Raw genomic sequence first — 27,935 nt, 5'->3', positions numbered from 1 at the left:
AATCGAGTTATATATCTTTCATAAATAAATTAATATTTACTTCTTGAAATTAATATGAAACATAACGAATCATCTTCGTTACGTGTTGAGACATGCATCCACATATTGTAAGTTGTTGTTAAGAATAACCAAATTTATAATAGGAAAAAACACAAATGGTTGACTAATATCTTCGAAGAATGTATTAAACATGTTAAATCGTAATGTACAAATGTAGACATGAAAGCTGTGTTGCAAGCGGTTAATAACAGTTATGTTTAAAACTCGTATTGCAATTTATATGCTATTACAATTCAAGGTATTAAACAATACTAAAGTCAAATCCAAAAGGGGATATGGTCACAATAGCCCATATTTCAATTTTAGATCTTTCAATAATATTGATTTTTAGAAAACGGTCGACAGTTTCAGGTTAGAAAACACAACTTTACTTTCGGTTTCGCTATAGTCATATTTAAGATACGCCTTCAGTGTCAGGAATGGTGCATATTACTTCCTTGATGATAGAGCGCGGTACACAAATAGACATGTAAGTTTATTACTATAATATTGTTATTTTTTTCTATCTAAATGCGTAAGATCTATTGTTCTCAGACATTTAATCATTCTAATTCACATAATAAATTAATATGGCGCCATTTGTTCTGCTTTGTTATTTGTCAATCCCCTTAATCAATATATGTAATAGTCAATACCTATGGTTTATTGAAAATCCATATAGTGTATATGATATCAAACAGCTGTGGTATAAAAAAAACTGGCAAATGTACCACAGTTGTGTTACTTCATAACTGTCTATTGATTACAATTATCTATTAGTTAAGCTACTATATATGAATTTTATACCCACAATCTGTCATACAAAACGTGACAATATTTTAACATTTTTTTTAGAATGATGTATACCGTGCCGTGATGCACCAATGTTTTACCGTCATGTCTTCATCAGTCACTATTACACGGTCAAAAGAAGAAGAAAACTTTCTCAATGTCGCTTTCATGCTGTCTAAACATTCACTCCAGGCACTTAGATATATCGTTGATAGAGAAATTGACCCCGTTAGACTGCAGAAAGAAGTTTTCAAGCATTTGAACAACAACAAGCTGGGTCGATTAAGTCAAACCCAACAGAAAATCTTAAAACCACCAAAAGGTATTTATACTTTTCTTTTTGTATAAGACATGGAGTGTATCCATTTGTTGTTCGCTTAGCCTAATAACATTATATTTTATTATTCAATTTCTGGAGTTGTAAGCCTACTTTCAATTTATATTTGTAAGGATTTAAGTACAACTATTTTATGATAGTTTTTGACATGAACATGAAATAAAGTACAGGTGTATTACAAATCACAACAAGAAGTTATTTTTGCATTTCTACATTTAAAAATGCTTGTAACAAGTCAGGAATATAACAGTTGTTGTCCATTCGTTTGTGATGTGATTTTTCATTTGATTTTGCCATGTGATTAGGGACTTTCCGATTGAATATCTCTCGGAGCTCAGTATTCTTGTGATTTTACTTTTTAAATTATATATACTCAATCCACAAATTTAACACACACACACACATACACATTTAATTTGTCTATGTGGTTCTGGTCTTTTTTGTTATCTGCTGCTTAGCATGAGGTTTATGCGGTTATTCAAGTTTATGACACGGTAGATATATATTCCACACTGTCACACGAGCGTCTAATAGTAACAGTATAAAGATCAAGAGGGACGAAGTCTACTTTTTTAAATATAATTATCAATGTATTCTTGACGTTGATAAAACAGTATAGGGTACATAAACTCATCATAGATACCAGGACTAAATTTAGTATACGCCAGACGCGCGTTTCGTCTACAAAAGCCTCATCAGTGACGCTCGAATCCAAAAAGTTAAAAAGGCCAAATAAAGTACAAAGTTGAAGAGGATTGAGGACCAAAATTCCTAAATGTTTTGCCAAATACAGCTAATGAAATCATTGTCTGAGGCAGAAAAGCCTTAGTATTTTTAAAAAATCAAAAATTTGTAAACAGTAAATTTATAAATATAACAATATCAATGACAAATCATGTCAGCACAAAAAGTGCTGACTACTGGGATTGTGACATAAGATACCTAGCTATGAGTGCTAATCCTTCAATGTATTTGAAATTGATTAATAAATGATAGGGAGAAATAAATTTTAAGAGATACATGTACATGCTGAAAGTCAAAAGGTATATTTTGTCTTGTATATTTAGGTGTGGAACTTCGATCTGAACACCTGGATATATCGTTAATGACGTGCCTCCTGCGGCATATTGTTGGAATGAAAATTTGTGATAACGTGGTACCAGTTCCAACTGACCGCAATGATGAAGCAGCGGTATCTACAATTAAATTCTACCGAAATAAAATAGCACATGCGACATATTTTAGCTTTCCAGATTCAGAATTCAAACAAATTTGCGATGATGTCATAAAGGCCAGTATATTAATTAGTTTAAATATTCAATACTGTCAGTTTTTTTATATTATTTGCGGTACTTGTAAAATACAGCGAACTGGAAAAATAAAATGTGAGGGATGTTCTCTCTGTATTAAAACCCATTGGTGACCTTCGTCTGTTTTCCGATCTTTGGTCGGGTTGTTGTCTCTCTGACACATTCCCCATTTTCTTCCTCAATTCTATGTTCTTCATAGATTATAAAAGGAATAAGTACACAGCATTTGAATGCTAAAATGTAGCAAACAATTGTGACATCTCAAGGAAGTCTTCTGAGAAACAAATTTTAATAATTTATTGCATACTCAACTGAACTTGAGGGGTGGTCCTAACTGAGTTTTGACCCAAACATTAATAGAATTTGACAAAATCACGTTTTGGAAAAGATTAAATGAATGATGTTAAATTATGCTGGGATGATGACCTAATAGACATATAAATTTGTAACGCTGGTGCAGACTTATTTTACTGATTTTCTTAGTGTTTTTCAGCTGTATATTGTATATCCGAGTCACCTTGGCCGTCGTCTTATAATTGTATTCTTTCGAAAAAATAAAACAGAATTCCCAGGCAGATAAAACAGTTTTGTAAATAAGAATTTCCCAAAACGGGCAAATAACAATAGTCCTACATGTTTGAAAGGCAATTTTCAATGCAGTTGCATCTATTTATTATATTTAAAAATTCATGGCCTATACTTTTGTATAATGCACACATGGTTTAAAATTAGCTGTTATTGAATTTTGACGGGATTTTGTATTAATGGAGTTATACCTTAAGAGTTTATTGATATGCTAATAAATTTAGGATAAGTTTAGCACATTTTTATACTCATGCGGATTTGTAAAAAAATGTGAACGCTCTATTTTAAGACACAACCTGATTTTGTTAAGCCGCTTTCAATTTGCATGTGCTAAATGTTCGCATATAGACCAACATGAAAGTGGAATAAATTATCAATTGTATTTTCGTGTTCGTGGTTATTTATTGAATGGTCGGTGATTAACGCCAATGTCAGCACGAGTGTGATATTCGTAGCATTCAGTTTTAATTGAAAGAGGTTTCGCGTGCTCAATCAAGGCTAATCAATTCGAAAACGTTTGAAATTTTCACTGGTACTCACGTATTGACATACGGTGACAATTTTTTCTAACAATTCTAAAAGAATTAAAATATTTAACGAAATACAATTGATAATGGAAATGGGGAATGTGTCAGAGTGACAACAACCCGACCATAGAATAGACATCATCAGAAGGTCAGCAACAGGTCTTTAATGTAGCGAGAAATCCCGCACCCGACGTCGTCCTTCAGCTGGATGGAAATGGGGAATGTGTCAGAGTGACAACAACCCGACCATAGAAAAGACATCATCAGAAGGTCAGGAACAGGTCTTTAATGTAGCGAGAAATTCCCGCACCCGACGTCGTCCTTCAGCTGGATGGAAATGGGAAATGTGTCAGAGAGACAACAACCCGACCATAGAAAAAGACAACAGCAGAAGATCACCAACAAGTCAACGAAAGATTACATCCTTTAATATCTATGCGGCATATAAAAAAACCCATACAGGTCGCCGGCATAAAATAGCATCAATACAATTTGAGATGGTCTCTACTAGGGCTTGAAGTGCTATTCGTATATTAACTTTGTGACACGTCTATTTCCCCCACATACTATACTGAGGAAGTGTTACATTTATATCGATTTGATTGATAATCTATTAAATATCTTTGTATCTATACCTAGGCTGTGAAAAAGTTAAACCCAACAATCGGAGCAGAAATCGAGTCATTCGGACAAGCTAAACATCCTAGTAGGAATCGTAAGTTTCAAAACAAAACTCGTTAATTTGGCAATAAAAATTCGGATTGTCAAGTTTACAGACATTACTGTATTTATCAAAATGAGAATGATTGTGTAACTGTATGACACTTTTCTAAATGACACAGTACAAATAATATGCATATAATAAAGACAAAGCCTAAATCTCAGAAAGCGCTGTATATCTTAAAAGCAGCGGTATATATTGGCTTTGAATTCGACCAAACGTTCACACCTTACTACAAGTAAAGGACAAGTATATCGACTATGCTGTATCATTGAATTTGAAACACATGTTATCGGTGTCATACTTATAAGTTTGGCATGTTATTTTGCTAAATTTTTATAATAAAAAACGAAAGCTTACATAAACTATGTTGCTGTATTCTTAAAAATGATTATTCTATAGTTAAGGAGGGTGTTTTTAATACAAATCTTTCAAAAATAATTTTATGATAGTTTAAGGAGGTGGTGACATTACGTTACGTCTGTTATGAGATATCGTATAATCAGTTATATTACCTTTTCTCTAATGTTTGCGGTCTTTTTACAATTCTTCATTCGTGGGTGAAAAATATTTCTCCTTGTAAATGAAAAATATGTTCTTGGAAATTGATTGGTCGACATTTAACTGTAACGTTCACCTATTGTCCTATTGTGATGTCATGAAAAAACGCGACCATGTCTGATGACGTCACATAAAACTACACAGCTATCTTTATATTTTTGAACAGAAAGGATACAAATCACTAAAGAAACAGATTCTACCTTATTACTCTGTATTATGATATTCCTCCACTCTCGACAAGTTTCGCGCTTTAAATATTAAAATTTAATTGTATCGAGTGCTGGAGAAATATCGTAATACACTTGTTGCAGTTGTGAATCTATATATCTATTTTGTTCTTTGTTTTATCATTATTTTATTGAACAAGATATTCGTTAATCTGTTTTAGAAATGGAATTCTCAACATCATTGGTTGACGCATGTCATGAGGGAAATAAGTCATTGGTAGAAGTTTTAATTCAAGAAGGAGTTCTAGTAAATGAAGCGAATCATTCGGGTTTAACACCACTGCACATAGCGTCACATGAAGGTCATACGAATGTCGTTGAACTTTTGCTCAGTAAAGGAGCTACAGAAGTTGTAAATAAAGGTAATGAAAATGGATCGTCACCCTTACATTTAGCGTCACACGAAGGTCATTTACAAATAGTTGAATTGCTCTTACAAAATGGAGCCAACGTTCACCAAGTTAATAATCTCAAAACATCAACACCGTTACATCTGGCAGTACATGAAAATCACAAAGATGTGGTCGAACTTCTTCTTAAGAATGGCGGAGTCGTAAATGAACCCAACAAAAATGGATCTTCTCCGCTACACCTAGCTAGTTACAACGGCCATACAGAGATTGCAAAGCTGCTTTTAGAAAATGGTGCAGACGTTAATCAAAGTAAATCCGATAACAGATCGCCTTTACACCTTGCCTGTAGGGAAGGCAGAGTGGATATAGTTCGATTATTGTGCGAACATAAAGCTTGCGTCGATCAGAAAGACAACGATGGTCGAACAGCTTTATTTTACGCGGAAAAAAATAAACGATCAGAAATAATTGAAATCTTGCAGAAAGATCTCCTTCTGAAAGTATAAATCGATTATTCCAACTTCATTGTAGAGGCGTTCATGTTGATTATATTAATCATCATATAAATAAAATGAGAAGTGGGTCCCATGTCACTCAGTCAAAAGGAATTAAACAACAGCAAACTATCTAGAAGACAGCATACTTTAGTACAAACTAGTATTTCAACAAAAGATGTAATTCAATCAGATACTCCTTGTTAATATCTTGTTCCAAATATAGAATATTGTCAAATAAACACTTTATTTCTATTAATCCCTGAAGTGAAAAACAGTACAAGTTTTAAATCCCGATGAATAAATTCATCATAAATACCAGGCTTGAACTGAGCACAAAAAAAAGTCGACACTATCTAATATCCTATTTTGTGAGGAATTCATAGTAGGAGCACCTGCGCTTCATTTAGTGGTGATCAAAATACATGTACGTCATTCCCATGCCAAAGTTGACAAGAATACAACAAACAATGGTACATATCTAAAAGATATTTTAGCATCTATTTTTGTTAGCTAATATCAAGGTCTGTCCATCAATGTTAGCAAGTTTCAAGAAAATTTCATTTTATATTGGTATATACATATAGTGATTAATGACAAAAGTCCATACCTTAAAATAAACTTTTCAGGGAAGAGCCGGACGAAAGATACTAAAGGGACAGTCAAAATCATAGATTAAAAGAAGAGTTATTATGAGAAATATATGGTAAAGTTTGGGAATTATGTATAATAAGATTGGTTAGACCTTATAAAATACTGGTAATTCAGAAATTTATAAAAACAAATCCGTAAAAAAACATGACCTTACTTCGTCACGACAATATTTATCAAATACGATTTGAACCAACAGCTGGTTATATATTCTGATGCGGTAATGAACAACATGTTCGAAGTTACAAAACCAATGTTATAATACGTAGGTTTAAACGTTTAGAGCGGATGCAAATTGTTGTAGTCAATAATACTTAAGAAGATTGTACAACATGAATAAAATTCTCATTAAAACACAAAAGAATAAACTGACCTTTTTCTAACAAAGAACATAATAAATAAACAAATACATTCGGATTCGATAAAGTACAAAAATATAGGTTGCAAATACTATAGAGAATGACTGTAATCTAACATAAGGGGTTCTGTTCCGATTTATTCCTTCTAAAAAGCTAATGTATCTTCAAAAGATCAGTACGATAAGTTTTAAAAAAGGTATATTCCTTGGAATTATCTTTAAACATATAACATTCCATTAAATGAACTAATTTTGGTTAATAGTACAACTATTTTGAGATAAAATCCCATTTCGCCCCTTATTTTCATCTGCCACATTACATCTCTTTGTCAGTTTCCATTCACCAATATTTAGTTTTCCTTCAAGGTAAGAAAGTGATCATAGAACGAATATATTTATTGCTTTAGAATTATGGTAAAATTGTGATAATTGCATCGTAACATTCAATTGATTATTTTCTAGATTTGTTTAAACATCATATAGCTCTTCGTTTTATGAATAAATAAACAGAGAATCATTCTATTTAAAAAGTAATTTTGTTTCAAATGTTGTTTTTTTTTAAATTTTATATTACTGGATGAATACTGTTGCTGTTGGACTATTTTCCCGTGTAGGTACCACAAGTCCAGTATTCAGAAAGCACAACACAAATAACAACAAACTCCAGGAAAAATTAAAAAAAGGAAGACTAAAAATGTATAACATCAAACGCTAGTAAAACAACTGTCATATTCCTGACTTGATAAAGGCATTTGTCGAACAAAAAGTTAGTTACGAGTGTTTGAGCAGAAAGTTGAACCAATGGAATTTTAAAGAACGTCCAGTCGTTTTTCTATAAACGTTCATCGGAAGATAACAAAATTTTGCTGATAAATATTCCTTATCAAATTCACAAATAAAATATAATCTTTAAGTGTTGATTCTAGGTATTGGCGTTGTTTATCATCTTAATCACGTGTTAAAGTGTTCTTTTTATTTTTCATTGTTTTTTTAACCTATACTGTTATCCTTTTTTGATAAAATCCTTTTTCGCGTTGCTCGGTTTTTAAACATATTGCCATTGTGGTATGGTCATTTTTTTCTTTCATATTTTGGTAATGTTCTTTTCTATAACTTGTCAACAGGCAGTTTGTTACTTGTTAAGTTATAAGTTGTTATAGTGTTTCAGATAAAATTGACTGCTGTATTCAAATTATGAAATTTTAACATATTACGTGTGTTTGTTTTACTCACAAATTGATGTCGATATCGTGAAATGTTATTCGACTGTAACACAAGTGAGAGGTTAAACTACGTTTAATCTACCATATTCTACAGTAGTCAGGAATATGCCAGTTGCTATCAAATTAAATGTGTAGGAGCTTTGGATTTTGCCATTTGTTAAGAGATTTTCCGTTTTGAACTATCATTGCATTTCGTTTTTTTTGTTACTTAACCTTTTAAACCATGTTATATTATTGCATTACTTTTAACGTTTATCTATGAATTAAGAATAATTTAGCAACTAATGCTAAAACACCCTTAGACAAAGTTTACTTTACAGGGTCTTGGCTATTTTGTTTATAAAGGCAACAGTAGTATAGTGCTGTTCAAAACTCATCAATCCATGTACAAAAAACAAAATCGGAGTAACAAACTAAAACTGAGGGAAACGCATTAAATTTAAGAGGAGAACAACGACACAACACTCCAATGTAACACACACAGAAACGGACCAAGCATCAGACAAAATCCCACGAGAATAACAAATATAACATCAAAACCAAATACATGAATTTGGGATAGACAAGTACCGGGACACGTCTTATCGCAATGTGAATTTACACTAAAAAATAAAAGAAAACAAACGACGCAACGTTAAAATGTAACACACACAGAAACGAACTATAATATAACAATGGCCATATTCCTGACTTGGTACAGGACAATTTTAAAGGAATAAATGGTGGGTTGAACCTGGATTTGGGACTCTTTTGAGCATACATATCCTTATGCAATTATGCAAAGAAGACTTTCAGATTTCGGTTTAGGACTTCATGATGAAGGTATATCCAGTGAAACGCTACTGTTGTGCAAATTTATAAAGTTATTTTGTTTGGCTGGTAGCCTGTTAGTCCAGATGACACCATCAATGCAGTAGTCAGTGCTAAGCCGTTAATATGATATATAGCATATATTTCTAAATTTTATTTGAAACATTTAGAAATAATTACATAACTAAGCTTCCAACTCCCTCGTTTAAATTTGACATAAAATTTAGATGGTCTTTGCCATTCTGATTTAGTAACTTTTAATTATATATTTTTTTTATAAAATGTTGCTTACCTTTTTCAATTTAGAGATACGCTTTGGATGCTTGACATTTAAACAATCTGTTCTTTCATTTGGTATCTAATCTATTATGTCTATAGTATTTGTAAATATCTCACGGTTTAAGAGTGCTAGGAATTAATTGGGCTGATATTAACGGTTGAGATTATTACATTGCGTTGCCGAAGACCAGAGCAGACTACGAACTGTTATGTTCATCTACTTAGTATCTTGCCGTTCGTTTGTCCGAAAGAATGTTTGTAGCAATGTTTCGTCAAATGTATATTGACCAGCAGCTTCGTAATGATAAATAGCATGTTCTAAGAAATTTTAACATTCCTATTGCAGCCACTATCCTTTTGCGAATAGTTTGAAGTATTTCAACACTCATTTGCAAGGATAATATTGATCTAATTGTCCTTACCTTTTTTAAGGGAATGAATTTATATTTGGTCAGCAGGTTAATGATGATGAGTTGTAGTGTGTAAGCAGTTTGTTTTAACATCTTATGTGCCGTCATTTTCGCCAAAGTGTCCTTGCTTTCGATAATAGGGAATGATGAGTTATTCATGCACGCAACCTCCATCAATTTTATAGATAAAATAGACCTAATGTGTGCAATTATTATTTATATATACAATCTTTGGTAACTTTGCTATAGGCATAAGTACTTTTAATTTTAATTCATTATTCGGAAAGAGTTCTACATAACCCTGTGTATCGCCTGTTATTGTTGCTGTTAGTCGAAAAGTATCATATATACATGTTTATCAGTAAAGTACAGCAAAAATAAAAAAAACGTATTTTTCTTGAGGTAGCTTCCTCCCAAGTTTAATTCACGAAAAACTCAAAGAAAAAACCAAATCGTGTATTTAAATGTTTATTGCAAAAAATAAGTCTATTTAATAGTTAAAGTATGTAGAAAAAAAATATATATTAAATTTCAACATTTAATTTTACATTTGTTTAATAATCGAAAAGCTTCATGAAACGTTTCAGAAATGACACCATACAAAAGTACACAGAATAGTAAGGATTAGGCAGCCCAAAATGTCAAACCTTTGTTCCATCATTATTTTCATATAAGTATGCATTTCATGATTTAAAAATACCAGCAAACATGCCTTGTCAATTATTTATGCTAAGAACTTCTATTATTTTGCAATTTCATGGATCTGATTAAAGCTTTTATAATAATTATTTTTTTGTAAATTCTCAAACTTATAATAATGTTCTTTTATTCAAAACCAATTAAGCGTATAGAATTTACATATACAAATATAAGTATCAGAGATTAACTACATATGTGTTTTAAAATCACATACAGTTTTGAATCTTTAAATCATCTGCACAGAATGACCGTCATACGAAATAATAAAATACGAGCATTAAAGTATGAATAACGAATCTTACCAGCTAAAAATTATCAAGGTACATATAGAATGTTATAAACAGACCACGATTCTATATCCTGTCGATAATGTTCGTTTATATTTGGACGCTGCTCAAGATCATCAGATTATCAGTCTGTTTGACAACATTACACTGAAGCGGTTGGATTTTTACTAATGGACACTTTAGTCTGTGAAAACTTGATTAATTTATCAGTAAGAATTTGGTTTGACCTAGCTTTCGTGTGCCTCGTAACGAATATTTAGTAAATCCGGCTGTAACTGATTGTTATCGTTTGTTCACACGTTGTGTTGTAACAGCACTTGTTTAGGTTTGGGAAAAGTTGATCATATAATAACATGTTTTATCCAACAACTTAATTATGTAATTGTCCGACACAGGAGCTTGTAATAGTGGTTACCGTTGATTCATCTCTTACATACTTATTTAAGGTAAATTGATGTCTTATGAAGTAGGCAATTATTTTTTTTTCTTTTCTTCTAAAATGATTCACATTTTGTATGGGTTTTGCCCTACGGTTTCAGTTCACACATACAATCTATAATAAAATGTCTTGAAGTTTCCTCAGCGTTCGGTATGTTTGTGATTTTGCCTTTTGCTAAAAAAAATGCTAAAAACATTTTAGTATAATCATACATCTTGACAACGTTACGAACTAATATGAGAATGAAACTTTGCTTTTTCTTCCCTGCTTTGCCAACGTTTTCTGTAAATGAACATAACTACCAATGTATTTTTTAAAAGACATGTTCATTATTGATAAAATTATACAATACAAACACCATTTAATTAATGTGGCTCGGCCCTTTGACAGTGCGCCTATTTTTAAAACTGAACTTGAAACATTTGGCTGCTTTATATATCGAAATATATGTTTTCTTATGTTATAACTCTACCTTGATCGTTGTCTATTCGCCACCATGTCTGTTATTTATGTACATGGTCGTATTCGTCAGTGCAATAGGCTGCTCTGCAATGGCGAGCCTTAAATTACTGTTGTCCTATCATAGCGCCAAATTAGAGGGCGGCAACTCGCGCTAGTCAAAATTACCGTATTTTATCAAAATAATCAAAATTAAGCTTTTTTCAAACATATGTTTTGGTAATATGTTAATCACGTTTCTATTCAGTTTTCGTCCATTGATATAAATACAAGCATTGTTTTATTAAAGCCATCAATAAAGAATTTACAACATATTTAAAACCAAACTGGTTATACGCATAAGTGTAAATATTATAAAACGATAACGTCGACAAGCACAGCGCTGCTCTTTTTATTATACAACTTAGTACTTCGACTGTAAACCAAATTGACAACAAAAAAAATGTCTCGAAACTGAAGATTTTTCGAAATGCCTGATTTTGAGATGAGATACTTAGCCTTATTATATTTAGTTTATTAATTCCAATGATGTTATGTTTTTTTTTCTGATATTACTAATACATGAAAAAATAATTCCTTTCAGATGTCGAAAGCATTCTTCTTTTTGGTAGCTATCGCATCCTGGATTTCACAGACTGGAGGTAAAACACCAAAAATAGTAAACCTTCACCCCCATACCCTTGTCTCTTGCTTTATCTGCATGTATATATGTTCCGGACCATATGAGTATTTGGACCATACGCGTATGGTCATGACCATATACGTATACTCATATGGTCCGACCATACGCGTATGGTCCGACCGTACGCGTATGGTCGGACCATATGAGTATTATACTCATTTGGTTATTAACGGGCCGGACCATATGAGTATTTGGACCATATAGGTATTTTTTCAAATATACAATAGAAATAATACAATAAACTTTATCTTAAAAACAAATGTGTTTCAAAAAAAATGTATTAATTTTACATTTCAAAAGCTACATAAACATTAAATATTGATGCCACAGTCAGTTGATCTTAGTTTTCATCGCTAATTGTATTCGTGTATGCTTTTGTATACGTAGAATGACATTCACACGGTACCATACATGAAGCTTTTCTGCGATTGCTTGTTTTGGCTGCGTACAGTGAGAATTCCGATGTGTCTACGGTGTTTTCAAGAAACTCTAGATCTCTAATATCGTAAAATGAATGTCGCAGATCAAATTAAATAAAGGCAGTAACTATTTCATGGTTCTTAAATGCTATTATACCGGTCTTATAATTAAGATTAAAATAGAAGTTTAGAAATAAAGAATAGAAGAAAATAAAGAAACATACATTTTTAATATTTTACTTATAAAAAATGTCTTTAAAAATATCATGATCTTTTAAAAAATATCATGATCCTTGCCGGTGATGTCACCTACTTTACACAATAAAATTCCTTTTACAATATGTTCATTTGATTTTGACATTTTCTTATAATTGTACTTACAAATAATAAGTAATATTAACTGTGTGAAACTGTTTTTTTTAATTATTTTTTTTAATATATAAGAAAATGACATTTTAGTGACGTAACATCCAGAAGGGTCACACCCTAATGAAGAGTTTAAAAGTAATCGTGTTCATTACCCCGACCATACGCGTACGGTCCGACCATACGCGTATGGTCCAGATACTCATATGGTCCGGAACATATACACGCGATATAGTATCACCAGTACGTCCAAATGATATTTCACAATAACGTGTAATCTTAGAAAAAACTAGATTTTGCAGTCAAATGACTGATTATTGAATTGTAGAAACGCAAAAAGTCAAATTATGCTAAGACGACTTCTTACACTTGACGCTATTTCAAAAGTCAATAATGAATACTGTGTTGTCCGGTATTTATATCTTTACTGTATCTTTAAAAATAAATACACCTGTTTTCAATTTGATTTAAAAAAAATCACTATACATTTCTATATCATATTAACGAGTAATAATATGTTGAATAAGCAGAATATATGATCAGCCTTTTTTTGTTAAAACAGCAACATGTCACGACAACGAAATAGGTGATTTGATGGAAGGACAAGTTTTGGATCATCCTACTCGGCCATGTCAAAGATATATTTGCCAAAATGATACACTTATAACAGTTAATTCAGGTAAGTTAACTTTAGAAAAGACTGATTCACTGGTTTAGAGTTTCGCTGTTGTTTGATTCATTCGAAATTGAATGTTTTTTTTATAAATTAATACACTGTCTTTGTAGCCATTCTTGAGCAAGCAGACAGCAGAACAAGACAAAACCATACACATGTCACAAATAAATTCTGGGTGTATCTGTGACTGGGAAATGTGTTGGTCTGGAACCACACACGCACACAATAAACAGTACGACAAGTCTGCACGGACTCTTACTCTGGGACTAGCTCTTGTAACAAAAGACGACTCTGGTTAGCGCGATGTATTATTTAATAAGTTCAGCATGGAATACAATTGTACAGAGTTGGAACTGCTCAGTGTTATACTTAATCCAATCTACCACATCAAAATAACAATATAGTTTATATAACAAACCAAAACTACTTGAATAGTCTTGACAAATATTTCTCTAAATGAGTGAGAAAATTCAATTAACGGATTACAGAAAAATAAGCACATAGATGATAATTAACAATAGAACATACGGACTTATTTATGGGATTAACCATTTACGAATAATAGATAATTTTGAAGTAAAATGTCGCTAATTGAAAAACAAATTAAAACCTGGAATTAGATTAGCTTAATCTTCTAATCTTGACTTAAATATTGCACAATAAAAATATCAAAATGCCTAGTGAAACATTGCAAATATAACAAAAACATTGGTTTTACAAAATCTTTAACAAATTGTCCAAAAAGTCTCAAAATCAATTTTTGTCCATTTTTCCACTGTGACAACATGCCTCTTCTCCCACTGAAGCACGACCCCGTGCTTCGAATAGAATTAACGCAAATGTTCAAATTGCGGTTGAAAAGTTCTGGCTTGGTTCTGGTTCACGTAAACGGTCCTTTGGTTTAGCGCGGATTGTAATTGTTCTTTTTCGCATTCAATTGCTTTTAATTTGATATTTAGTTCTAAAATTTGATTGTAATACTCGTCCTCTTTGAAATGTTAAATGGAAATTTCATTAAAAAGCTGTCTCTTTCCTGTAGATATTTCTTCATATTTTTGTTGGATGTCGTAAATAAAATCAGTTTTTGTTTGAAGGTATAATTCCAAATCATTTATGCGTTTAACGTGGTTTTGACAGTTGTCTTCATTAACGGATTGTCTTTTCTGGTTGTCTTGTAAGCTTAGAACATCTGCACGTAGCTTTTCATTTTCGATTGCCACACTTTGTAAATGACGTAACTGTTCTCGTAAATTCAAGATTTCAGCTGCCTGACTTGCACCTTTTTTCTGCACTTTTGAAAGTTTCTTTTTAACACACGTTAATTCACATTTCAGTATACTTGTAGAGTCCAAATAACTTTTGAATGCAGAATCACGCAGATTAGCAAACGGCAAACTACGGGTAAATGATTTTGAATCGAAATATTCCTTTATACGTCTAGCATCTCTATCCTTTTGCGATTTTGATTTGGTTCTGATCTGGGGCACATCTTTACACTGTTGAATTTCCTGGTTAGATCGAAAGACACACATTCGGGCGTAATGTCCTACGTGATTACATTTAAAACATTTCTTACTTGCTGCATAACAAAATGTTTGTCTATGCTGATTTCCACATCTGGCGCACGCTGGAATCTGACGCATCTGGAAAAACCATGGTCTCCACTGTGACCTGAAGTTGTATTCCATCACTGCAAATCTACTACATGTATATGTACGTCTCTGGGGAACTGGTAACTCGCTTGCTGCTTTGAGGTATCAGGAAAGCGTGTTGAGCTGAAAAGTCAACACGACCCGGACCTGGCACCAAATGTCACAAATAAATTCTGGGTGTATCTGTGACTGGGAAATGTGTTGGTCTGGAACCACACACACAATAAACAGTACGACACGTCTGCACGGACTGTTACTCTGGGACTAGCTCTTGTAACAAAAGACGACTCTGGTTAGCGCGATGTATTATTTAATAAGTTCAGCATGGAATACAATTGTACAGAGTTGGAACTGCTCAGTGTTATACTAAATCCAATCTGCCACATCAAAATAACAACATAGTTTATATAACAAACCAAAACTACTTGAATAGACTTGACAAATATTTCTCCAAATGAGTGAGAAAATTCAATTAACGGATTACAGGAAAATGCACATAGATGATAATTAACAATAGAACATACGGACTTATTTATGGGATTAAACATTTACGAATAATAGATCATTTTGAAGTAAAATGTCGCTAATTGAAAAACAAATTAAAACTTGAAATTAGATTAGCTTAATCTTCTAATCTTGACTTAAATGTTGCACAATAAAAATATCAAAATGCCTAGTGAAACATTGCAAATATAACAAAAACATTGGTTTTACAAAATCTTTAACAAAATGTCCAAAAAGTCTCAAAATCAATTTTTGTCCATTTTTCCACTGTGACACACAGACATATACAAACTTCCAGGGCACATACAAATGGTCATACTTACACGGACAATTATAATTTGGAACTTGCTACCTCAAATTATTATTGAAATCACCTCTGTTGACATCTTTAGAGATCAGCTAACATCAGCTGTTGTTTCTAGCCTTAAATAAACAAATGCAATAAAAAAAAAAATGAAAACAAAACATATTTCTAACCACAACCTGTATCTACAAATACCTAAATTGTTATCATTTTTTTTATGAATTTGTATAAAGTTTTGTCGATCACGCATGAGCAACTACATGCATTCTTCAGTATTGAAGCCGGAGCAAGAAGAATTAAATAAATGTCTTACATACAGCATTAGAACTTCAAGGATCAACTACAATTATTATGATTTAATATTCAGTAACTCCTTACACTTTTGGTCAGAGGAAATCTAAAACTAGTCATAAAATTTTATTCAACGTATATTGTGATGAAGATCAATTATAAATGAAAATATCAGCTTTTTAATCATCATATTATGTCAAGCATCAACTAGACAGTAATTGTGTTTGCTTTGTGCTAATCATAATACATTTGATTGACTGATAACGATTTAACTCTTTAACGTCTCGCCAGCGAAAACTGGCTTCATCATGACTTATTATTTAAAAATGTATTAAATTAAAACTACAAAAGGGATAAAATACCTATCTTGCTGCTTTATTTTTATTATTTCAGGCTGTGTGTTCAATGGTACTTGTTACAGAATAGATAGTGAATGGCAATCGGGATGTCAAACATATAAATGTGACGTCAAATTTAAAAATAATATTGTATGGTATATATCGGAAGTAAAAGTACCCCGTAAGTAAAGTTCAGAATACATTTATATAAAAAAAAAAAAACAAGAAAAAAACCCAAAAAACAACGGAATAGACGATTACCCTTGCAGAGCACATGAGATTACCCTCAGTTTTTGATGGGGTTCCTGTTGCTTAGTCTTTAGTTTTCGATGTTGTGTCATCTGTGCTATTAGTTGCATATTTGTCTTTTTAATTAAACCATGGCGTTGTCAGTTTATTTTCAATCTATGAGTTTAACTGTCACTCTGGTATATTTGTCCCTCTTTTACCATCAATTTTTTTTATGACAGAATGTGTGTGGTTTAAAGATAAGCCGTGCCAATCGATGACCGATAATCTTTCTTAATGTTTTGCTGACATAATCATATTTTATCGTTTTTAATAAAAGAAAATACATATATTATAAAACGTTAGTTTTTCTCCTTTGAATCTGTCATTTCGTGGCTATTTATAGCTTACTATGCGGTTTGGTTCATTGTCGAATGCCGTAAAGTGACTTATAGTTGTAAACATATGTGTCATTTGGTCTATACTGAAGAGATTTCTGATTGTAAATTATATCGATTCTTTTTTTCGATATACATGGGAATCAAAGAATTATCGGTACAATATCTGAATCTGCTTGCTTTACCGGTGCAACTAAGATTCCCCGTTGGTTTTAAGTAGGATACGTGTTATTTTTGTCATGGCAATGTCAGTTTTTTTTTTCTGATTTAAGAGTTTGAATGTACCTTTCTTATCCTTCGCCTCCCTTGAATAGGAATCTGCCTACATTCAAGAAAACATTATTAGTTGAACAAATCTATGTGTATCGCGAATATTTCGAGATAGTAATTATTTTCATACGAAAATTATATTAATTTTGGTATCATCTCGGCTTATTTAACCCAGTTTGATATAATAATAAATGAGCCAAATTGGAGATTCACAACTTATGTGATATCAAGCGATATCCAATTCTAACTCGTCACAAAACTTATAAATAGCTTTAGGTTAAAATTTTTAAATCGAATCATTTATTCAAATGATATAAATAATTATTGTAGGCTGCGAACATGGTGATAAATGTTTTGAAAAGGGTCAAGAATGGGTAGAGAAATGTGGTACTTACACATGTAAAGTAGTTAATAGTAATGGAACATACATTTGTGAACCAATTAGAATACGACAAGGTGAGATATATCAACAGATTTTAACATTTCCTTTCACTTTATATGGTAACTCTGATACACTAGCCTAAGAAATGTCGCCATTAGGATAATCATGATCCTTATCATATTCCTAATAAGGATTGTGCAGACATTTTTAAATGTTAATCTCCATTTGTTACCTCTTATGGATTCTTACATTAAACGCTGCTCATAACTACAGGTGTCTGGTATGATAACGATATTAGAGAGACATTGAAATTCTTTTAAAGTCAAAATCAAACCAACAATGTCATGTCATCAAACGACTTAAAGAAATATAGTACATAAAACACACCATGTAGAAAACTAAATAGATATAGGAAGATGTGGTATGAGTGTCAATGAGACAACTCTCCTACTAAATAAAAAATTATAAAAGTAAACCAATATAGGTCAAGGTACGACCTTAAAGACTGAGCTACACTAACAATTACAAAAAGCGAGGGTGATCTCTTGTGCTCCGATTTTGTTCAACATGAAGCACCATTGGCGCTGCTCATGTAAGTACAACCTCAAAATATCTATAACGGCGAAGTTCAACACTTAACCATAACAATAACAAACGTTTATTTTTTTCCGATAGTCCATTAAAATTATAAAAACAGATTCATTCGTTCACAAATTTTATTTTTCCAATACAACGGGAGCTTGAAGCTAAATGTGTGTTTTTTCTTGAATCGGGTGTCACTAGACGAAACTCGCGTATGGCGATTAAAGTTTCAATAGTTGTATCTATGCTGAGTTTACTCAAACCATTAGCAATAAGACCCGAATAGTCAAATGTGCCTATGTTTATGATTTCTTTTATTCCGTATCTTCAGTTTAATGGTCAGTGTCGTTTTCGACATATATAGTCACTGATAGGCGACAACTGCTTTTCGAACATTGTAGGCTGTTCTTTTTTTTTGGCATCCGTTACTTAATCATTCTTTAACATCTTTGGTGCAAGCAATAAATTATTGTTGCTTTTTATACAGAAAAGGAAGAGTACAAAATCCGGACCCTGGGAATAAAAATAGATAAAACGGTCCTAACGAAAATATACAAATATCAATGTGATTAAATATGAAGCTACTGCGATGCTTATTGTCTATAATCTGCAACAAACCGGTTGATTATGCATTTGTTTTTGTTATTTAGAATGTACGGATATCAATGGTAATTGTCATGGTTCAGGAGATACATTTCCGTTCAATTGTACTGGAATTCCATGTGACTGTACGTGCGCAACTGATGCTAATCCAGTCCGGTATAGATGTCAAGTTCCAAATGTAATTAAATAAAACGTCGGAATACTGTACAACTTTCAAACATGTAGTGTGGAATGTTTATTTTGAAGAAAAAAACACTTCTACATCAAATATTGAGCATGTTGGAATATTACGGAACAGACTTATTACTGAACCAATTTAGAAGATATCATGTTACGTATGACTTGTTTTCAAATACCATTAATTATAGCTGTATACATGCCTATTGTTGAATTTCAATTAAGAATACCTTCATATATGTTAACATTGTTTCAAATAAACGTTTTTCTGCATTTTACTATCATTTCAATTGTGCAAACACAGTACACGCGCGATATCTTTAATACTAAACGCTGATACATTTTAGAAATTATTGAAAAACTTAAATTTAAACTTTAACTTTGTCAGTGAAAGTTGACCTTTGATGGATTTGTAAACGTTGTGTCGCGTTTATTGTTGTTTTCTAAACGATACAAAAGTAGAAACAAATACATCGTTTAGTCAGTGTTTACTGATCCTGTTTGAAATTTCAATAATGCATGCACATGTTGTTGGTAAACGGACTTTTTTTTTACATAGTACGTAGAAACAAATACGTCGTTTAATCAGGTTAAAGTTAGAAACAAACGAGTCTTTGTACTAACGAATGATGAACGACAAACTGTAGACGCATTTCTAGCGAGTGAATAGTTTGTCAAAGTTGATATAAACTTTGAAAACGTAATATGTTACAAAACAAGCGCGCTTAGCCGTTGGCATCGTTTGTGTTAGCGGAAAGAAATGCGGCCCTAGCAAGCTATATAAGTCTAGATAGATCATTTAAAACCTAAAAAGCTCTATAAACGAAGTAATAAAATTAAAATAATGGGATATGATATCTCTTTTGTTATAATTACATTTCAGCAAGAACAACCAAGTTTAATTTACAAACAAAATCATGTATCATCATATTGAAAGAGGAAACTAAATGTCATTTCCCATATGAGGTAAATCACCGTTCACATTTATGAATCTCATCAAGGAGAAACTTTTTTCTGACTATCAATTATTTATTAATAATATTTACATCAATAATAACTGTTACCTAGTACCAGATAGCTTAGGTTATACTAATGTCGGTATAATGCTGAAGGGTGTCTCTATACCTCCCGTAGCAAGGTGTAAAAATTAATGTTCACATTTTATTCGGACATTGATGCTAATTGTTTTTATTGCAATTTTGTTTGTTTATTAGGTTGGCATGCCAACTAAGACCATTGGTCAAATTGTTATATTGGATTTTTGATGTATTAACAATCTACATTTCTACATTATATAAAGATCAATTATCAGGCTTACATGAATGAAAAACAATAGGTACCCCGTTTATCTGTTGATATACATGTATGATCATATTTAGAAATACAAATAGTATTATGAGTACTATTATAGTTAAATTACTGAAAATCGTTAGATATTTCCTAGTTCCAGATACCAGCTGATAGCTTATAGGATACAAATATCGGCATATTGCTGAAGCATGCCTCTATATCTTCCGTAGCTAGGCGTCAAATTTAATGTTCCCATTTTTTTTTGCACGTGGCTGTTAAGTGTTGGTTATGACACAGTAAGAAAGATCCAACACAGGTTTCAGGGACTTATAATAGATGAAATTAAGATTGCCATACTTGTTAGTCTTATCTACATCTAAACACTTGGAGATTAGAGTTATTGTAAAATATGAAAAAAACATGATACATGTAGTTTTACCAATCAATCTTCACGACTAGTGAATATGGTTTCGAGTTTCACTTTTCGCCATATCCAGAAATCAACGCCACTTTGCTTATTTGAATATTATACTAAAGAAATCGGATACGGGTCACGGAAATGACATTAAAATGTTAGGGAATTTTGAAAAAAATGTCTGTTATAATTTTAATTTAGGTGATAGACAGGTTGCCGGGGCAGAAAATGAATATACACAACAATATACACCATTTAAACGAAACATAATGACTGTTGTTGCAAAAATACAGGTTCCTGAGCTATTTTAAAAATCGAAGCGAGAGGCCTTTAACATTGCAGTGTAAAATACAGGCTAAAATGGCTGAAACGTCAGATTTGCAAACTTCGTGTTGAAAATTAACTTACAAGGCCTTTACAAAAACAGGTTGCCGGGGTGAAATTTGAAACTTGAATTTCCAAAGAATAAGCAAGTCCAAACCTTGAATGTGTAGTCGTTGAACTCTAGGTTCCCACGTAAAATTAAAATGTCACTATTTCAAGAAGAATAAATTCACGAAAACACGGAAAATTCACTAAATTCGCGTTCATTGTTTTGATTTTGACCGCCTGACAACTTTCCGGAAATATCAAAGTGATGGTAAATAAGGATTCTGTGACGGGCAACTTATAATATCCGTGTTTTAAAGCTTTTAATGATATAAAGCCTATCAAGCCAGTCCAGTTCAAACTACTATCACGTGGTACAATTCTCATTTACATACTATGAATATTAATTAGCTAAACCACTACTAATTTCTGGCTATGCGGACTAATTTCGAAATAGACAAACGGTACATCAACTTTATTTTCGGTTTTCTACACTTTAAGGTTGACAGGAATACAGACAGTTTTTCTCGTGATCGCATGACTTCTCCCCAGCACTAAAAATCCTGCAAATAAATTACGCCCTTATGACTGTAAGAGATTTTTGAATTCGCAGCTGCGTCCAGCCTCAAATGGGAATGTGGAATTAAATGCCTCATATAGCGAAAGTTCTATGTTCATAAACAAAAATGTCTCTCTTATCTCTCAGGGGTAAGGACCACTGGGGTTCAAGCTAATTGTTTTCAGTGGCAGTAGACTGATATTATAGTTCTAGATTCTACTTGATACTAGATATCAAGCAAGCGAAAATTATTTGCATAACAAATCTTGAAAGAGGAACACTTTATACACGTTGATTTACAAATCCGCGTTGTACTAAAATCAAATGGATACATAAATAATGTTCCCGCCTGTATTATTCGAATTAAAGCAAAATCATACTGTATTTCAAATTGTGACATTGAAAGCTTGTTTATTGAATAAATTGTATCATCTAACAACAACTTATTTTTAAAAATTATTCATTAATCTTCACGTACATTTTACATGTTAAATCTTTAAACATGTAAAGATTAATCAAACATTTAAAAGTATCTCATTATTATCAAATTATAAAATGAACATAATGTCTTTGTGTAGAACAAAACAATATATTTATTGTCTCCAAAGTCTTTGACCAAATCCTTATTAAGATTGGTTGTTTATCGTTTGAATGCATGGAATATGGCACCACATGCCTCACACCATGGTACAATACAACAATTAACGCAGGAAGCATATATTCTCTGACAAAGTCCGCAGTTAATTTCAAAAATCTTCATAAACGGTGAAATAATCCATATATGCCAGAACGCAATATAGGCGAACTCGCATCCCCACTCAGCTGCAATACAGATGCCATAAAATATTGTCAACAAGTTGTAGGTTAGAAGCTTCCAGCAGTCAAAACATTTAGCAGATAATTTCCACACACAATCAATACTATGGACTCCATCTGGTTCACCAAACACATCGTTAAAATGCAAAGTCTGGAATTAAAAATAAATACATCATTTAAAGGTGGGTTTAAATCAATAAATATAAAGGATTTTTATTAACCACATGACCAATATATAAAATATTGAACCAATCATCGCTTATTTCGTCATATAGAATGGCGCTAATACCACATCTCTATTTAATCATATCAAATGGATTTTATATAGTTTTTATTACGGTAAATAAAATTTATATATACTGTAAGCATTTGTATATGATTTGCTTACGTGTATTTCAATTTATCGTCCTTCCCTACGCCTATATCACCCTGCTCTGTCGCTCAGTAATTCTCGTATCAAGACTTCAAAACGAGACCAGGCATTATCAGCGACATCACAATGTGAGAGAAGAAGTTATCAGCGGCGTCACAATGCGAGAGGAGACGTTATCAAGCTTGCTTTCGTCAAGCGTAAAACTTTCTTAGGGAGAGGAAAAAATACCATTAATAGAACGATAAACAGATAATCGGGTTTCCTATGTATAGATATCGTAAAATATCAGCCGCTCGACACAATGTGAAACTTTTTAGCTCGTTCGCTACGCTCACTCGCCAAAAAGGTTCACATTGTGGCTCGCGGCTCATATTTTAAGATGTGTAGAAAACCCGATAATCTATACACACTACACGACTCAAGAAGTGACGGAATAATCTGCCATCTCTATAATTTATATTACTTTTACTGTTTGGTCTGTTTTCTCAGTGTGATATCCATTTTACGTGGCTCGGTACCTATACACCCCGTCAATGTTTTTGTATTATTTTTCATTTTTGCTGGCGTGTTTTGTACGTGTGACTTTTAGTGTTTGTTGTTACATATGACGTGACTCTACAATTTTATAGATCCCGCAATTATGTTATTTTTCTATTATAATTTTAAAAATACTTTGAACGACAATACTATTTTACTCGCGCCCTGGTATTAAACATAAACAAATTTATGTGAATTCTTAATTATGAAATTTGAAAGAAGTGTGGATAATTTTAAATCTTGGTCTTTTACTTAGGTTAGTTATAAGAACACTTTTGATTTTTAACCCTGTATACCACCATTCCCCATGTGTTTTTTTTTTAATATACTGAGAACGACAAAATTATTTTATATTTCTTCTTGTGTGACGTTTACAAATTCAGACGTCAAACACGCGAAGCAATGCATGTAGTTGTTAAATTTGATGGTCGCATTTTTTTGCTTCTTTGTTAAATATTTGTTTGTTTAGAGTTTGTGACAGAGTGATGACTACTGTACCGCTAATTTGACAATTTCACCTAATATGTCTGTTTTGTTCACCATTATCTACATTTGAAAAAGCCTGTACTAAGTCGGAAATATGACAGTTAGTGTCCATTCGTTTGGTGAGCTAAATATTATTTTGTTTTGCCATTTGATTAGAAACTTTCCGTTTTAAATTTTCACCGGAGTTCTGTATTTTTGTGATTTTACTTTTTTCAAACAAAAATGTGTCAATATCAATTTGTATATTTAAGGAATGACTGTAATATTTTTTCTGTCTTTGAAGAAGCGTAGCGGGTTATTTAACAGTGTGCACCAATTTTTTTAAATGTTATTTCGAATAGACAGAAAAAATATTACAGACATTTCTTATAATTTAATTCAAAATACCATTTTAAACCGTAGAAAACCATGAAAAAACGTTGATGACGTCACGGTCACATGACTAAATTATGTCTATGGGCTCATAACAAAATAACGTCAGCCAATCAGAAGACGTGTTACATCCAAAGTTAAATTATTCGTGTATATTATATAATTGATTTATTAGAGATATATTTATAATTCTTCGATCAAATCGATATCTTATTATGTATAAATGGATAGCAATTTCAATTTCAAATTCAAACATAAAAGCATTGTTCTTTACGTGTAGTTTCAAGTTTATGCACACATATGTGAAAAATGATACACAACATTTTTATTGTCTAGTTACAATGAAAAGCGTTGGTCAAAAAATAAAACAGTTAATTTTATATTTGGTAATAATTATACTTAATTACATTAAAATATGTTTGTGTTTATCGAATTCAACATACTCTACATGTATCATAAAAACGGAGTGTGCAAATACATCATTGAGACAGAGAACCCACGACAGAAATGAATAAAAGCAATATAGATGACAACCAACGGTCTCCGATACAGTTTTCAATTAATTTGGTGGAACATTGAAATTTAATCTAAAAAGAGAGAACAAATAGACGATACGGAAAGTTACAAATAGAAAGATGAAATCATAACGTTAACTATGACACCGCTCTAAATTCGAGCGCCACTGGTGAGCCTTCAATAGACGAGACGTGCGTCCTGCGTATACAATTTCAAACCAGATTGATACCATGAGTGAAATTATAATAATAATTTCCGACTTAAGCTAGAAATTTGAGGCATAGTCGTGCATAAACAAACATATTTTTAGCGCGATATGGCATGAACAATATGCAAAACGAGGGAGAAAAAAAATATTTAAGTGTAAATTAAAATTATTAGTTTACTTACACCTAAATGAGCATTTAATCCATTCGGATCTCTTTCCACCAGATCTATTTCACTCCCAGGCATGATGAAGGTCTTCTGTTAGTATTTGACGCCTAACCACCACTAATTCACTTGTCCTGGAGTGAAATCAATCATTTATATGTCTGTTCTTTTATTGTTATTTTGTTTTGTATATTAAGTTGGCATGCCAACTTAGACCATTGGTCAAATTGTTATATTGGATTTTTGAATTATTAACAATCTACATGCCTACATTAATTAAAAATCAATGATCAGACTTACATGTATGAAAAACAACAGGTACCCCTTTTATCTGTTAATATATAGAAATCAAAATATTATGTAAAATAGCGTAATGAACAGGTGTGCGTAATAATTTATTATCTTTACATTGCACAAATTCTACTAATTAATAAAATGAAAAAAAAAGTTTTCAGGGACTATGATCATACATTGCACATATAAAAATCCAAGTAAAATTTAAAGATACGAATGCATTTAGCAGCATTATTTTCCCTATCGTAAAATACACATTTCTAGCTGCGTTCTGTTTCGTGAATATTGAAATAAATGTACATAAGCAAAACTACAATTAGCTGAAGTCATTTATACAGAGTAATAGATTACTGGAGGATGATTTTAACTCATCTATTCTCGCCAAACTGTTTAAACGATCTTTGAACTCATAAAAGTTAAAAAAAAAACACAAAAAAAAAACATTCTACACAAATGATACATGTAAATCAATCAGGAAATCTTTTAAAACATGCAATACAAATATACAGTAGTATGCACGAGGTAGTATGTCACTTCCGAAAAGCAACTGTCCTCAATATTTGGTAGCTGATGGTTATTTGTCTTATAAGAAGTCAAACAACATTCTTAGTTTTGCATCATGTGCATTGTTCGTAAAAAACCCTATCAAAATGTCTTTCATTTAAAATTGAGGAACCTGTTCTACCTTAACGTGAATTCATTTTTCCTCTTCACGAATGTGACCTAGCGAATTAGTCTATTTACCGGGTTTGTAATATCATGAGCATCCGGACGGGTGCCATATGTGGAGCAGGATCTGCTTACCCTTCCGGCGCACATGAGATCACCTCAGATTTTGGTGGGGTTCGTGTTGCTTAGTCTTTAGTTTTTTAAATTGTGTCTTGTGTACTATAGTGTGTATGTTTTTTTCTTTTTCTTTCTTAGCCATAGCGTTGTCAGTTTATTTTCGATACGTAAGTTTGACTGTCTCTCTGGTGTCTTTTCCCTGTTTTGTCCAATGGTCAGCATTACATCCTTTACTCTTAAAAATCGAAATTAACAATCCCTTGAAATATTCAGGAACCAGCCCGACTCAAAGACGATATTCAGTTGGTTTACATAAATGATACAATTACTCGATGACTATTTTCTCATTCTAAATTCAATCCTTCCCAATTCAATCCTTTTCAGTTTTTCATTTGATTTTACCTTTCTGTAATTCGAGCAAAACACCCTCTATAATAGCGTCTTGACTTATACAACCAGAGCCTCATTTCTAAACTACAAGGAGGTAATGCATCCTTTATTAAATGTTCACACCATTGCAATTTAAAAGATTGCTTAATTCACAGTGTGTATCATGAGTGTACGTTATTATACGTTTTATGTAGTTTTGAGGTTCAATCGAAGGGCATCCTTAACTAACATCATGCAACACTACATGTGTTCTGTATAATGTCTCTTTTTTATTGTTTATTGTATAAATAATAAAGAATATCAAAGCAGCTTCTAAAAGATTGATTTTCGTGCAATAGGATAGTTAAAATCAATTCAATCGATCATAACTGGAAGCTGGTATAATACTCATCTAGTACATGCGCATTCAGATGAAAGTGGTAAGTTGAATAAGTAAAGTTTCTAAGCATGCAAAACCATCTGCCTGTATGATAAAAAAATATCGGTTATTAATTCTTATCTAATCTTTACGAAATCTCTCATTATGAGGGCTTCAATTTACCTTGTGTATTGTGTTTTTCTTTTTCTTTTTCTATTTATTCACGTTATTTGCTGAGAACTTTTTCAAACTTTATTGAATACATTTATTCTTTTCTTGTGATGTTATTGTATGAGCAATATGAACGGCCTTGGATAAGGAGACATACAATTGAGAATGGAAATAGGGAATGTGTCAAAGGGACAACAACTCGACCACAGAAAAGACACTAGCAGAAGTCCACCAACATGTCTGCAATGCAGCGAGAAATTCCCGCACCCGGAGGTGTCCTTCAGCTGGCCCCTTAACAAATATATATACTAGTTCAGTGATAATGAACGCTATACTTAACTCCAAATTGTACACAAAAACTAAAACGAAAAATAATACAAGACTAACAAAGGCAAGAG

At 32.2% G+C, this 27,935-nt stretch overlaps 3 protein-coding genes across 5 annotated transcripts; 2 read left to right on the top strand and 1 right to left on the bottom strand.

Annotated features, from left to right (window-relative positions):
- Window positions 1-434: 434 nt before the first annotated feature.
- Window positions 435-6,188, top strand: LOC134721723 (poly [ADP-ribose] polymerase tankyrase-2-like). 2 transcript variants are annotated; one of them, XM_063584899.1, is made up of 5 exons: window positions 435-529; window positions 895-1,153; window positions 2,236-2,360; window positions 4,230-4,305; window positions 5,261-6,188. In XM_063584899.1, exons 2-5 carry the CDS (start codon window positions 916-918, stop codon window positions 5,956-5,958), a joined length of 1,137 nt encoding a protein of 378 aa, XP_063440969.1. In that variant the 5' UTR covers window positions 435-529; window positions 895-915; the 3' UTR covers window positions 5,959-6,188. The 2 variants fall into 2 exon arrangements, with proteins under 2 accessions (XP_063440969.1, XP_063440968.1); XM_063584898.1 differs by having other exon boundaries at window positions 2,236-2,459.
- A 1,095-nt stretch (window positions 6,189-7,283) lies between these two features.
- Window positions 7,284-19,630, top strand: LOC134723692 (uncharacterized). 2 transcript variants are annotated; one of them, XM_063587249.1, is made up of 6 exons: window positions 7,284-7,321; window positions 12,145-12,202; window positions 13,591-13,707; window positions 16,849-16,974; window positions 18,020-18,145; window positions 19,304-19,630. In XM_063587249.1, exons 2-6 carry the CDS (start codon window positions 12,145-12,147, stop codon window positions 19,444-19,446), a joined length of 570 nt encoding a protein of 189 aa, XP_063443319.1. In that variant the 5' UTR covers window positions 7,284-7,321; the 3' UTR covers window positions 19,447-19,630. The 2 variants fall into 2 exon arrangements, with proteins under 2 accessions (XP_063443319.1, XP_063443318.1); XM_063587248.1 differs by lacking the exon at window positions 7,284-7,321 and adding an exon at window positions 10,747-10,872.
- A 2,820-nt stretch (window positions 19,631-22,450) lies between these two features.
- LOC134723691 (caveolin-1-like) lies at window positions 22,451-25,717 on the bottom strand. The gene is made up of 2 exons (XM_063587247.1): window positions 25,557-25,717; window positions 22,451-23,033 (listed from the first exon to the last, which is right to left on the bottom strand). The coding sequence occupies exons 1-2, from the start codon at window positions 25,617-25,619 to the stop codon at window positions 22,707-22,709; spliced, it is 390 nt and encodes a 129-aa protein (XP_063443317.1). The 5' UTR covers window positions 25,620-25,717; the 3' UTR covers window positions 22,451-22,706.
- Between the last annotated feature and the right edge of the window lie 2,218 nt (window positions 25,718-27,935).

Source organism: Mytilus trossulus, chromosome 6 (assembly GCF_036588685.1).
Source record: "Mytilus trossulus isolate FHL-02 chromosome 6, PNRI_Mtr1.1.1.hap1, whole genome shotgun sequence".
In the NCBI taxonomy this organism is placed as follows: domain Eukaryota; kingdom Metazoa; phylum Mollusca; class Bivalvia; order Mytilida; family Mytilidae; genus Mytilus; species Mytilus trossulus.
Note: the sequence above shows the minus strand (reverse complement) of the source record. Positions and strands in the feature narration are given on the sequence as shown.

Coding starts and splice junctions, on each gene's coding strand:
- LOC134721723 (XM_063584898.1), top strand. CDS start 916: ATGCACCAATGTTTTACCGTCATGTCTTCATCAGTCACTATTACACGG. Junction 2,460..4,229: donor TTTGCGATGATGTCATAAAG/GCCAGTATATTA, acceptor ATCTATACCTAG/GCTGTGAAAAAGTTAAACCC. Junction 4,306..5,260: donor TAAACATCCTAGTAGGAATC/GTAAGTTTCAAA, acceptor AATCTGTTTTAG/AAATGGAATTCTCAACATCA.
- LOC134723692 (XM_063587248.1), top strand. CDS start 10,834: ATGGACACTTTAGTCTGTGAAAACTTGATTAATTTATCA. Junction 16,975..18,019: donor ATCGGAAGTAAAAGTACCCC/GTAAGTAAAGTT, acceptor TAATTATTGTAG/GCTGCGAACATGGTGATAAA. Junction 18,146..19,303: donor ACCAATTAGAATACGACAAG/GTGAGATATATC, acceptor TTTGTTATTTAG/AATGTACGGATATCAATGGT.
- LOC134723691 (XM_063587247.1), bottom strand. CDS start 25,619: ATGCCTGGGAGTGAAATAGATCTGGTGGAAAGAGATCCGAATGGATTA. Junction 23,034..25,556: donor GATTAAATGCTCATTTAGGT/GTAAGTAAACTA, acceptor TTTTAATTCCAG/ACTTTGCATTTTAACGATGT.